At 53.0% G+C, this 12,317-nt stretch overlaps 1 protein-coding gene across 1 annotated transcript in view; it reads right to left on the reverse strand.

Moving 5' to 3' along the window:
• Positions 1 to 914: 914 nt before the first annotated feature.
• Positions 915 to 12,317, reverse strand: part of LOC139684162 (uncharacterized) — a 1,455,962-nt gene continuing 1,444,559 nt past the window's right edge. The window contains 1 exon segment of the mRNA XM_071579763.1: positions 915 to 2,064. Coding sequence (XP_071435864.1) covers positions 1,467 to 2,064 — 598 coding nt within the window. The 3' untranslated portion in view covers positions 915 to 1,466.

The raw sequence follows: 12,317 nt of genomic DNA on the forward strand, positions 1-12,317 counted from the left end.
TGTCCCTCTCTGTGGGTTCCCACTCCAAGTGCTGATGTCACATGTCCCCCACACTCCCTCACATTACCCTCCTCAGGATAGGAGGGCACCACAGAAGCTCCCTCAGTTTTTCCAAACACCCCATCTCATGTTTCCCAAATCCCATCCCATCCACCTCCAAGTCCCATCCCAACCCTCCCAATTTGCATCCAAGCCCTCCCAATTTTATCCCATCATCCCTGGGTTTGCAGCATCCCTTCTCCTGCTGCTGACTCCCCCTAAGTGGGTTTGAGTTGGTTTAAACCATTTTGGGATGGGATTGAGTCATTTCAAGGTGGCCTGGAGCCATTTTGGGGTGGGATTGAGGTGTTATGAGCTGACAGATCAATCCCTCTCAGATATTGGACTGCAAAATGATGGAGAAATGTCAATCAGTCTGGAAACCTCCAGTTTTGGGGAAAACTCTCCCAAATCCACACAGAACCCTGAAATCTTCCCGAATATCCCTTTGAACCCAAAATTCCTGCCCCAATTCCCAGGAGAATGGTGGAACTTTAGATGTCTTTGTTCAGTTTCTTTATTTTAATCCCTATTTCAGGTGATTTGAAGGGATGAAGATTGATCAAATAAAATAAAATAAAAAAAATAACGAACCATGTGAATTTGCATAGGGTTGGGTTGGATGTCCCACAGAGAGGCAGAGCCACAGAGAATTGGAATTATGGAATTATTGAGTTTAGAAAAGTTCTGAAACGCCATTCAGGATTCTTGAGGCCACAAGATAAACTAAGGGTATGGAGCAGGGGAGATGTTTAGGATCAGAAGTCAGCAATTCCCCCTTCCCAATGGATTTCACACTTCAGTCTGTGTCCCCACATGTGATGGTTTTGACGTGGGAAAATGCCAAGTAATCATTTCAGAGGCAAAGTCTCCTGTCCCCCCAAAAACCAAAGCACAGGACATAGTTCAGCAGAACAAGGTATATTAAACAGAAAATAAAATAGAAAACAAATCAAATACAAACTACAGACTAAGAATAAAAGGTAGCAAGAACAAACAGGAAATAAATTTCAACTTCCCCAGTATCTTGGTCTCCCCCCAGGAGCTCTGCAATGCCAAGATACTCCTTGTTCAGCCGGCAAGAAGAAGGAAAATCCCTCCTCCCTCTCTTCTTCTGTCTGAGATGATGTCAGAATATGGGATGCAATAGAGTTGGCCAGTAGGAGTCAGCTGGGCTGACCCAGCTCCAGTCAGCTGATTGTCCATAGCCTTGCTCTAAAAACTAAAGCCTAAATCTGGGCCTAACTAAACCCATGACACCATGGATGTTCCTCCCCTGTGTTAATTCAAGTGCCCATGGAGAAGCAGGAGGATGTGGAATCCACCAGCCAGAGGTCTTCCAAATGTGGGTCACAAGGAATGTGGGTGATAGAGATGGAGCAGCAGACGAAGCTTTTCCCACAGTGGGGGCACTCGTGGGGCTTCCCTCACTGGTGGGTCCGTTGGTGTCTGGTCAAGTGAGAGCTCCGGGTGAAGGTCTTCCCACACTCGTCACATTCATAAGGCCTCTCCCCAGTGTGGAGGTGCTGGTGCCTGATGAGGTGGGAGGTGCTGTTGAATCTCTTCCCACAGTCGGTGCAGCAGAAGGGCCTCTCCCCGGTGTGTGTGCGCTGATGCACGAGGACATCTGAGCTTCTCTGAAACCTCTTCCCACACTCGGAACACTCAAACGGCCTTTCCCCAGTGTGGGTCATCCGGTGGATGATGAGCTCAGACTTACGGATGAAGGTCTTCCTACAGTCCCCACACTGGTACGGTCTCTCTCCACTGTGGAGGTGCAGGTGCATGATGAGGGTGTCCTTCCGCCTGAATCTCTTCCCGCAGTTGGTGCAGTGGAAGGGCCTCTCCCCCGTGTGTGTGCGCTGATGCTTGAGGAGTTCTGAGCTGGTCCGACACCTCTGCCCACACTGGGAACACCCGTAGGGACGTTCCCCAGTGTGGATCATCTGGTGGCGGATCAGGTGGGAGTTTTGACTGAAGCTCTTCCCACATACTCTACATGTGTAGGGCCGTTCCCCAGTGTGGATGTGCTGATGCTGGATCAGGTTGGAGCTCAGGCTGAATCCCTTCCCACATGCCAAGCACTTGTAGCGCTTCTCCCTGCTCTGAAGCTGCTGCTGCACCCCCAGCTCAGAGCTCTGGTTGAAGCTCTGGCCATCTTTCCCACACTGGGTGTCTCTATCCTGCTCAGAGGACCCAAAACACGGTTGAGAACTTCTCCTCCTCAGGGATCTCCGTGGCTTTTTCTCCTCGGTGACTTCCTGCTCTATGGAGCTGTTCAAAACAGCCTCTGCCACCAGGTTCTGCTGGGGGGATTTGTCCTCCGTGCTCCCCGTGCTCACCTCGGGGCCTGGGGCAGGAAGGAACAAGGACACTCAGGGCATTTGCCTCCGGCCCACAGGGAAGACCAAGGACATCCCCCCAAACCCGGCCCTGGCAGGACGGCGTTGGCAGCGGGGTTGTCCTGCAGCCGGGGCCATGCTGGGCTGGAAGATGCAGCACAAGAGAGGGGCAAATGGGCACTGACTTCCTCCTCACCTGCCTGGGGGTCCCGGGGCATCTTCCTCTTCCTTGCAGCCTCCTCCTCCACCTGGCCAAGCTTTGGAAAGGAGAAATCCCTGGATTTTGGGGGAAAAAAGAAGGTGTGAGCACAATGGTTTGGGGATTCCTCCTGCCCCAATCCATCTCTAGAACTCACTGGGCTCCTCGTGGCCTAAAAAACCTGTAAAACACCAAGATTCAGCCCAAAAAACCCTCCCAGACGTTCTTTGTCTTTGGCCTCTCTTCTTTGGGGTTCTGGGTGTCCCTCCTGTCCTGGCTGTTGGGGGTCTCCTGTGTACTGGGAGTTCTGCTTCTCAAGGGTCCCCACCCTCTCCAGGCTGCCAGGGTTCCAGGACCCCCCTACCTGATCATTCCTGGTTTTCCAGCCCCCAAACCCCCATTTCTTTGACTCTAGGATCCCTATGATCCCCCTTTCCCACCCATCCCACATCTCTCAGAATCCACACTCCCTTTTCCTTTAACCTGACACCCCTTGGACTCCTCTTTCTGTGTATAGGGACCCCCCGCATCCCCCAATAATCTTTGCTAACCTCCAGTCCTGCTTTTTATTCACCTTGAGCCCCTCCTGTTCCCACATTCCCAGGCAGTGGAAAGCCCCTGCACCCCCTTATCCTGCACCAATACCCACCTGCACCCCCTTTCCTTGGCATCCCACCTTTTTCAGTCCCCACACCCCTCTTTTTCTTCACTCTGGGACCCCCACTCCTGCATTTCCCAGACCACAGACTCTCCCCTTTATGGGACACTGGGAATTCATTTGAACCCCTTTTTCTGGCTATCCTGGGTGCCCTTACCCCATGAGTCCCTTTGTTTGACATCAGGGACCCCTGGAACCCCTTTCCTCAGCACAGGGTCTCCCTGGACCCCCCATCCCACTTCTCCAAGCCCCTACAGCCCACACTCCTTGGCCTTGTGACCCCCTGAAAATCCCCACGCCCCTGCACCCACAAGATTCATGCAAAACATCAAGACTCAGCCAAAAAAGCTCTGCCAGGAGTTCCACCTCTCTGGTCTCTCCACTTTGGGGTTTGGGGGGGCTCCCCTGTCCAGGCTCTGGGGGTACCACGTGTACTGGGAGGTCCCCTCCCCAACCTGCCAATGAAGGGCCTGACCCAGGCACACCAACCTCACCAAGGGGGGTCCCCGCATGCCCCTGCCCACCAAGGGGCTCTGCCAGGAACCAACACTGGGACACCCAAAAACACCACCCAGGGACCCCAATAGCCCCCAGGGAGCATTCCCAGCTCAGCTTTCGGGTCCCTCAAGCCCCAACCTGAACACAACCCAATCCCCCAGAGCATCCCCAGACTATTCGGGGCTCGGCTCGGGGGTCCCGCAGCACTTTGTCGGGGCCCTTTGCCGTCCCTGTGTGCAGCTCCGGCCCCGCCCCGTGGCAGCCCCGGCGCGGGCTCCAAGGAGCGGCACATCCTGGTGCCCTTGTGGGCTTTGGCCGGGCCCATCCCGGCTCTCGTGTTCCATGGCACAGCCCTTACGGCCCTTGGTGGGGCAGCGGGGGAAACTGTGGAGTCGGGGGGCCCCTTCTCTTTCCGTGTTCTCCCGCTGACTTGAAATCTCCTCGTGTGCACTTGGAGCGCCAGAAGAGGAAAAGAAGGAGCGTGCCTGTCCCCTGCACTTCTCCTGGTGATGTTCCTGGGTCGGCCCCGCTACCCCCATCAGCAGGGGAGGCCCAGCGGGGCAGACACAGCAGTTTTGAGAGTCGTTGTGGGCGCCGGGTTTTGAGAGAACAGGTCTACCCATCCGCCGGCGCCGCCAGGTCTGCCCGTGGAGGGTCAGAGAAGGGAGGGAGGCCATCGAGTGAAAGAGAAGGTCCGCCAGAGAAAGCAGGTCTACCCATCGGGTTGAGGGAGGTCTACCCATGGGGATAAATGAGAACAGGTCTACCCGTTGGGTCAAGGAAGAACAAGTCTACCCACCCTAACACACGTGGGTCCCTCAGCATCCCAGACGAGGAGGGAACCCTGAACTGCCAAGTGAAAAGACCAGAGGAGGAGAACTTCTGGGAGGGGTTTTATGGGATAATCTCCATATTTTGGAGTGAGATTTGGATGAATCTTGATGTTTTGCAAGTTTGATGTTGATGAGGGTTTTTTGGCCTGAATCTCGGTATTTTGGAGCTTATTATGGACACCAGATGCCTGGTGACCTCTGGAGATGGGGAGCAGAGAGGGGTGATAGTGGAGCTGGGGGATAGTGGAGCTTCTCCTCTGACTCTCTGCTTAGGGTGGTGATTCCAAAGGCACTTCTCTCTCCAGGTTGCTGAGGGTGCCCCCTCTCTGGAATCCCGGTTTTGGGGTCCCATGGGGTTCCCGAGCCCCCACAGCAGAGGGTCAGGGGCAAAAGTACCCCTGGGACTCTCAGTAGTTCTGAGTGGGACCCTGGAGAGAGGGGAATCCCAGAACCCCTAAGGGGTCACATCACAGAGTCAGACCCCTGGGATTCCTGGGACCTCCAGCAGCCTGGAAAAGGAAGAACCACAGACAGGGGACCCCAAAACACAACGCACCCCCAACAGCCTGGACAGGGGGGACCCCCAGAGCCCCAAAGTAGAGAGACCACAGAGAGCAACTTTTTGGGAAGGCTTTTGGGAGGTGAATCTTGGTGGTTGGAATTGCTTTGATCTTAATTTTCATACTTTGGAGGGGGTTTTAGCCAAATTTTGATGATTTGGGGTTTTAGGAGATTTGTGGCAGGCACCTCCATGTGGGGGAATGGGAGGATCCCAGGAGTTTCCACCATCCAGGGATGCTCCTCAAGCAAAGCCCCTTTGGGGCTTGTTCCCCACACTGTGGTCACCCTCACTTGCTCACACCGTTCTCTTTTCCAAGAGCATCATCCCCAAATGGCCCCTTTCAGCTTCTAGGAAAAAAAAGCAATCAATAAAACTCATTTTCCTGCTTCTTAGGCCTGCCCATGTGTCTCACTCAGCTTCAGTTCTCCCCGTTCCAGTTGTCATTTTGAGATCCCAGTTTTGGAGACCTGGCGTGATTTGGAGGGTCTGGGAGGCTTTTGAGGGGCCCTGGGATGGTTTTGCAGGGTCTGGGGACAGCTTGGGGGTTCTGGGAGGCAGTTCAGGGGGATCCTGGGGTGGTTTGGGGATGTCTGGAAGTAGCCTGGAGGTCCTGGACTGGTTTGGAGAGACTGGGAGAGAATTGGGGGGGGGGGGGCTGGAGGGGCTCGATGTGGTTTGGGGGTCCTGGCAGTGTTTGGGGGGGGGTGTCTGGGTAGGAGTCTGGGGGAAGGTTGAGGGAATTTAGGGATGGCTACGTGTCCTAGAAGGGGGTTTGGTGGGTCCTGCCATGCTTTGGGGGTCTGGGAGAGGGTTTAGGGCAGTTCTGGGGGTAGTTCAGGGAGTCCTGGGTAGTTTAAACTGTCTGGCAGAGTTCTGGGATTCTGGGAAGGGGATTTAAGGTAGTTTGGTGGTTCCTGGGCATTTTAGACGGTCTGGGGAAGGATTGGTGGTCTGGGAGGGGGTTTGGGGGATCTCTGGGGTCTTTGGCGGGCCGAGTGTGTTTCAGAAGGTCGGGAGAGTCCAGGGGGGAATTCGGGGCATCCTGGGAGGGTCCAGAGAATTTTGGGGGTCCCGGGTGGGGGAGTTTGGGGCTCTCAGGGGTAACTTCGGGGGGATTTAAGGTAGTTTGGTGGTTCCTGGGAATTTTAGGCGGTTTGGAAAAGGATTGGTGGTCTGGGAGGGGGTTTGGGGGATCTCTGGGGTCTTTGAAGGGCTGAGGGTGTTTCAGAAGCTCGGGAGAGTCCAGGGGGGAATTTGGGGCATCCTGGGGGGGTCCAGAGAGTTTTGGGGGTCCCGGGTGGGGGAGTTTGGGGCTCTCAGGGGTAACTTCGGGGGGATTTGGGGCGTTCTGAGGCGGATCCCGGGGTGGGGGGAGGGGCTTACCCGCCTTCTTCACCTTTACGGCCAAAACGGCCCCGGGGGCGTCCCGGGGGTCTGTGAGGGGTGAGCGGGTGGGGAGGGACCCCCAAAACCCCCCCTGAGTCCTCCAAATGCCCCCCAAATACTCCCAAATGTTTCCGACATCACCCCAAACTCGCCGCCATTGCTCACCTCTCCCAGCAGCGCCCTCGAGTCCCGCCCTCCACCTCCGCCGCCTCTGATTGGTCGCCTGGCGTGCCCGTCTCCACTAGAAACCAATCAGCGATCAGGAATGCAGCTCGCAGTGACGGCGCTTGGAGACCCGCGCCATTTTGAGTCTGTCCAGAACTACAACTCCCGTCATGCTCCGCCGCCTATTCTGGCCAATCACAGGCGGGACTACAACTCCCGTCTCCCCCGCGCCCAATCGGGTCGGTCCCAGCCGGTTTGCGGCCCCCCAAGTGCCCCCGGACCCCAAACTGCCCCAGAAGTGCCCCCGGACCCCAAACTGCCCCAGAAGTTACCCCCGGACCCCAAACTGCTTCAGAAGTGCCCCCAGGACCCCAAACTGCCCCAGAAGTGCTCCCGGACCCCAAACTGCCCCAGAAGTGCCCCAGGACCCCAAACTGCCCCAGTAGTGCCCCCGGACCCCAAAATGTCCCAGAAGTGCCCCCGGACCCCAAACTGCCCCAGAAGTGCCCCCCGGACCCCAAACTGCCCCAGAAGTGCCCCCCGGACCCCAAACTGCTTCAGAAGTGTCCCCGGACCCCAAACTGCCCCAGAAGTGCCCCCAGGACCCCAAACTGCCCCAGAAGTGTCCCCGGACCCCAAACTGCCCCAGAAGTGCCCCCAGGACCCCAAACTGCCCCAGAAGTGTCCCCGGACCCCAAACTGCCCCAGAAGTGCCCCCCGGACCCCAAGCTGTCCCAAAAGTGCCCCCAGAACTCCAAACTGCCCCAGAAGTGCCCCCGGACCCCAAACTGCTTCAGAAGTTCCCCCGGACCCCAAACTGCCCCAAAAGTGCCCCAGAACCCCAAACTGCCCCAGAAGTGCCCCCCGGACCCCCAAGTCCTTCCCCAGTACCCACTCAGGACTCTCAAATCTCCTCCCCGGACCCCTCAGTGCCCCCCAAGTTTATCCAGGACTCACGAGTGTCCCCTGAAAGACTCTTTGAACCCCCACATTCCATCCTCGGACCCCCAAGTGCCCCCCAAGTGTTTCCTCGGACCCACAAGTGCCCCCCCAGTGCTCCATAAATTCCCCCCCAGACGTCCATGAGATCTCCAAGTGCCCCCCAACTGACCCTCAGACCCCAATTGCACCCCAAACCCCCTCAAATCCCCCCAGCCCCCCCTTCCCATGGGGCCCTTTCCCAGGATTTGGGGCTCCAAAGGGGGCACTTGGAGGGCCAGGGGCGATTTGGGGGCACTTGGGGGGCTGGTGAGTTGGGGAAGGGATTTGGGGCGGGATTTTGATTTGGAGTGGGATTAAGGGAATTTTGGGTAGAATTCAGGGAATTTAAAGTAGAATTCGGGGGATTTTAAATGAAATTGGAAGAGATTGGGTGGAATTAAAGGAATTTAGGGTGGAATTAAATAATCTTTTTGTGAAACTAATGGGGGGGTTTGTTGAATTTTAGGGATTTGCGATGAAATCCTGGGGATTCTAAGAAACATTCATGTATTTTTGAGTGGAGTTAAGAGATTTGGGGTAGATTTAGGGACATTTGGTGTAGAAATAAAAAAAAAAATTAGATGGAATTGGGAAGTTCTGAAATAGGGAGATTTGGAGATTTTTAGGACAAATTAAAGTAATTTTTGATGGATGTGTGTGAGTGCAGGAATCATGTATGGATGTGACTCCTGAATGCACTTACCCCACTGACAGAGCCACAACTCCCCCATCTATGCACAGGGACCCACAGACAGAAGTACAAAGGTATTCATTTGCAGAAATACTTAAATTAAAGTTAAAGGTGAAAGAAAACAGAAACCTCAAAACATAATTAAAGCTATTTGTATGATTAAGGTTATTAATTTATAAGTGTATTTTAATAAAGACTTTTTTAAGGTTATCTTAAATAAAGGTTCATAAGAATGAATTGGGAAAGAAACAGTGATCCTTCTAAATCAATAGATAAAGGAATTGATGTGTTGAAAAAGCTTTGGGTGGCTTGTTTAGCTTGAAGCCCTTGTTGGGAAAGCATTTACTGTGGAATTAATGGGTCTGTTCATCATTTTGTATTATGCTCTGTATTCCATGTTTATTCTCTTGGGGGGAAAATGGGGAAAAATTGGGGAAAATTTGGGGGAAATTTGGGGTAAAAATCGAAAAAAATTGGAGGAAAAAAACGGAAAAATTTGCGGGAAAATGGAGAAAATTTTAGGGAAAACTTAGAAAAAATGGAGAAAATTTGAGGGAAAATTGGGAAAAAATGGGGAAAATTTAGGGAAAATCGGAGAAAAAATGGGGAAAAAATTGGGGAAAAAATTGGGAAAAAAATTCGGGAAAAAATGGACAAAATTGAGATGAAAAATGGGAAATATTTTGTGGGAAAATTGTAAGAAATAGTAAGAAAAATAGTAAGAAAAAAGTGGGAGAAAACAAAAGGAAAATATTCCAAAATATCAGAAAAAAATATCTGAGTGGATGAACACCAAAAAATTTGGGAGAAAATGGGGGAAAATGGAGAAAATATTGGGAAAATTTGAAGGGAAAAATTCTCAGGAAAATTTTTGGGAAAATTTGGAAAAAAAAGGGAAATATTTGGGAAGGAAATTTGGGGAAAATTTGAAGGAAAAATGGGGAAATTTGGGGAAAATTAGGGGAAAAATGGGGAAATTTGGGGAAAATTTGGTAAGAAAATGGGGGAAATTTTGGAGACAAAATGAAGATTATTTAGGGGAAAATATGGGAAAAATTTGGGGGAAATTGGGGAAATTTTATGAGGAAAAATGGGGAAAATTGGTGACAAAACCAGGGAAAAATGTGGAAAATTTTTTAAAAACTAGGGAAAATTTGGGAGAAAATGAAGAAAATTTGAGAAAAAATGGGGAAAATTTGTGGAGGAATGGAGAAGATTTGGGAAAAAAATGGGGAAATTTGGGGTAATTTTGGAGAAAAAATAGGGGGAAATTGGGAGAAATCTGGGGAAAAAGGGGGAACAATGGTGACAAAAATTGGAAAACTTTGAGGAAAAAATGGGAAATTTTTAAGAGAAAATGTGGAAAATTTGGGGGGGGGGGAAGAGAAAAATATGGAAAAAATGAGGGAATTGAAAAAAAAAAACTTGAGGGAAAATTTTGGAAAATCGTAGAGAAAAATGCCGAAAATTGAAGGGAAAATGAGCAAAATTGGGAAAGGGGGAAAAGAGGAAACGTTTCGAGAAAAATCAGGAAAAGTGGGAAAAAAAATTGGCAAATTTCGACCCTAAACCAGCTCTAAGCCAGCCCTAATCTAGCGCTAAACCAGCTCTAAATCAGCTCTAAACCACCCCTAAAACAAACCTAAACCACCCCGACAGACCCCCATAGACTTCCCAAAGACCCCCAGAGCTCCCCCAGAGATCCCCCCATAGACCCCCATAAACCACCCATAGACCCCCCACAGACCCCCATAGACCACCCATAGACCCCCCACAGACCCACACACACTCTTATAGATCCCCTACATAGACCCCCATGGACCCCCTCTTAGACCCCCATAGATCCCCCATAGACCTCCATAGACCTGCCATAGACCCCCCATAGACCTCCGTAGACCCCCCATAGACTCTCCATAGACCCCTCATAGACCCCCCATAGACCCCAATAGACCCCCCAAAGACCCCCATAGAGCCCCCGTAGACCTTCCATAGACCCCCACAGACTCCCATAGACCCCTCCATAGATCCCCCATAGACCCCCCCATAGACCCCCCATAGACCCCCCGTAGATCCCCATAGATCACCCGTAGACCCCCACATACCACCCATAGACCGCACATATACCCCCATATACCCCCATATACCCCTATATACCCCCATAGACCCCCCATAGACCCCCTTACACACCCCACAGAGCCCCATAGATGACCTATAGAGGATCATAGACCTCCATACCCCCCACAGACCCTCACGCATCCTTATAGATTCCCTATAGACACCCATGGACCCCCCATAGGTCCCACATAGAACCCCATAGATGCTATTGCTGAGTGTCTGGGAGAAGAGACCAAACCACACCTGGCCAGAACTTCCCTTCAGGTAGTTCTAGACAGTGCTGAGGTCACCTCTGAGCCTCCTCTTCTCCAGGCTAAACACCCCCAGCTCCCTCAGCCTCTCCCCACAGCACTTGTGCTCCAGTCCCTTCTCCAGCCTCGTTGCTCTTCTCTTCTCAGTTGGGTTGGAAGAGATCCCTGAGACTATCAAGTCCAACCCTATAGGGTCTATGGGGTGTATGGGGGTCTATGAGCATCTATAGGGGATCTATGGGGGTCTTTGGGGGGTCTATTGGGATCCATAGGAGGATCTATAGGTTTATGGGGGGTCTATGAGGGGTCTATGGGGGTCTATGGGGAGTCTATGGAGGTCTATGGAGGGTCTATAGGTTTCGATAGGGGATCTATAGGGGGTGTGAGGATCTGTGGGGGTCTATGGGGGTCTATGGAGGGTCTGGAGGGTCTAATGGGCATCTATGGGAGTCTATGGAGGGTCTATGAGGGGTCCATGGGTAGTCTGTGGGTGGTCTATGGGGGTCTATGCGGGGTCTATGGGGGTCTACGGAGGTCTATGAGTGGTCTATGGGGGTCACATGGGGGTCTATGGGGGGTCTATGGGGGTCTATGGGGGTCTATGGAGGGGGTCTATGGGGGGGTCTATGGAGGGTCTACGGGGCGTCTATGGGGGCCTACGGGGCATGTATGGGGGGATTATAGAATTCTGTAGGGGATCTATAGGGGGTGTGAGGACCTGTGGGGGTTTATGAGTGGTCTATGGGGGTCACATGGGGGGGTCTATGGGGGGTTTATAGGGGGTCTATGGGGGTCTATGGAGGGGGTCTATGGGGGGTCTATGCAGGGTCTATGGGGCATCTATGGGGGCCTACGGGGCATCTGTGGGGGTCTATGGGGAGTCTATCGGCGTCTATGGGGGGTTATAGAATTCTATAGGGGATCTATAGGGGGTGTGAGGATCTGTGGGGGTTTATGGGGGTCTATGGGGGGTCTGTGGGGGGTTTATGGGGGGTCTGTGGGGGTCTATGGGGGTCTATGGAAGGTCTATGGGGGCCTGTGGGGATCCGTGGGGGGTCTATAGGTGTCCATGGGTAGTCTGTGGGGGTCCATAGGGGGTCTATGGGGAGTCTGTGGGGGTCCATGGGGGTCTATGGGGAGTCTGTGGGGGTCCATAGGGGGTCTATGGGGAGTCTGTGGGGGTCTATGTGGGATCTCTGGGGGATCTACAGAGTAGCCTGGGCTGGTGATCCCAGTGGGGTTGGATCAAGACATGGTGGATTCTCTGACCCTGGAGCTGTTTGAGGAGACTCAATGGCACGTCCAGTCCCTTCTCCAGCCTCGTTGCTCTTCTCTGGCCCCGCTCCAGCCCCTCAATCTCTTTCCTGAAATGAGGGACCCAGAACTGAACACAACACTCAAGGTGTGGCCTCACCAAGGCAGAGTCCAGGGGAAGGGTCACTGCCCTGGGCCTGCTGGCCACGCTAGTTTGGATCCAGGCCAGGATCCCATTGGCCTTCTTGGCCACCTGGGCACACTGGTGGCTCATGTAGAGCTTCCTGTGCCTCAGTCCCCCCAGGTCCCTCTGCCTGGCTGCTCTCCAGCCACTCTGTGCCCA

This window comes from Pithys albifrons, chromosome 33, assembly GCF_047495875.1.
Source record: "Pithys albifrons albifrons isolate INPA30051 chromosome 33, PitAlb_v1, whole genome shotgun sequence".
Classification (NCBI taxonomy): domain Eukaryota; kingdom Metazoa; phylum Chordata; class Aves; order Passeriformes; family Thamnophilidae; genus Pithys; species Pithys albifrons.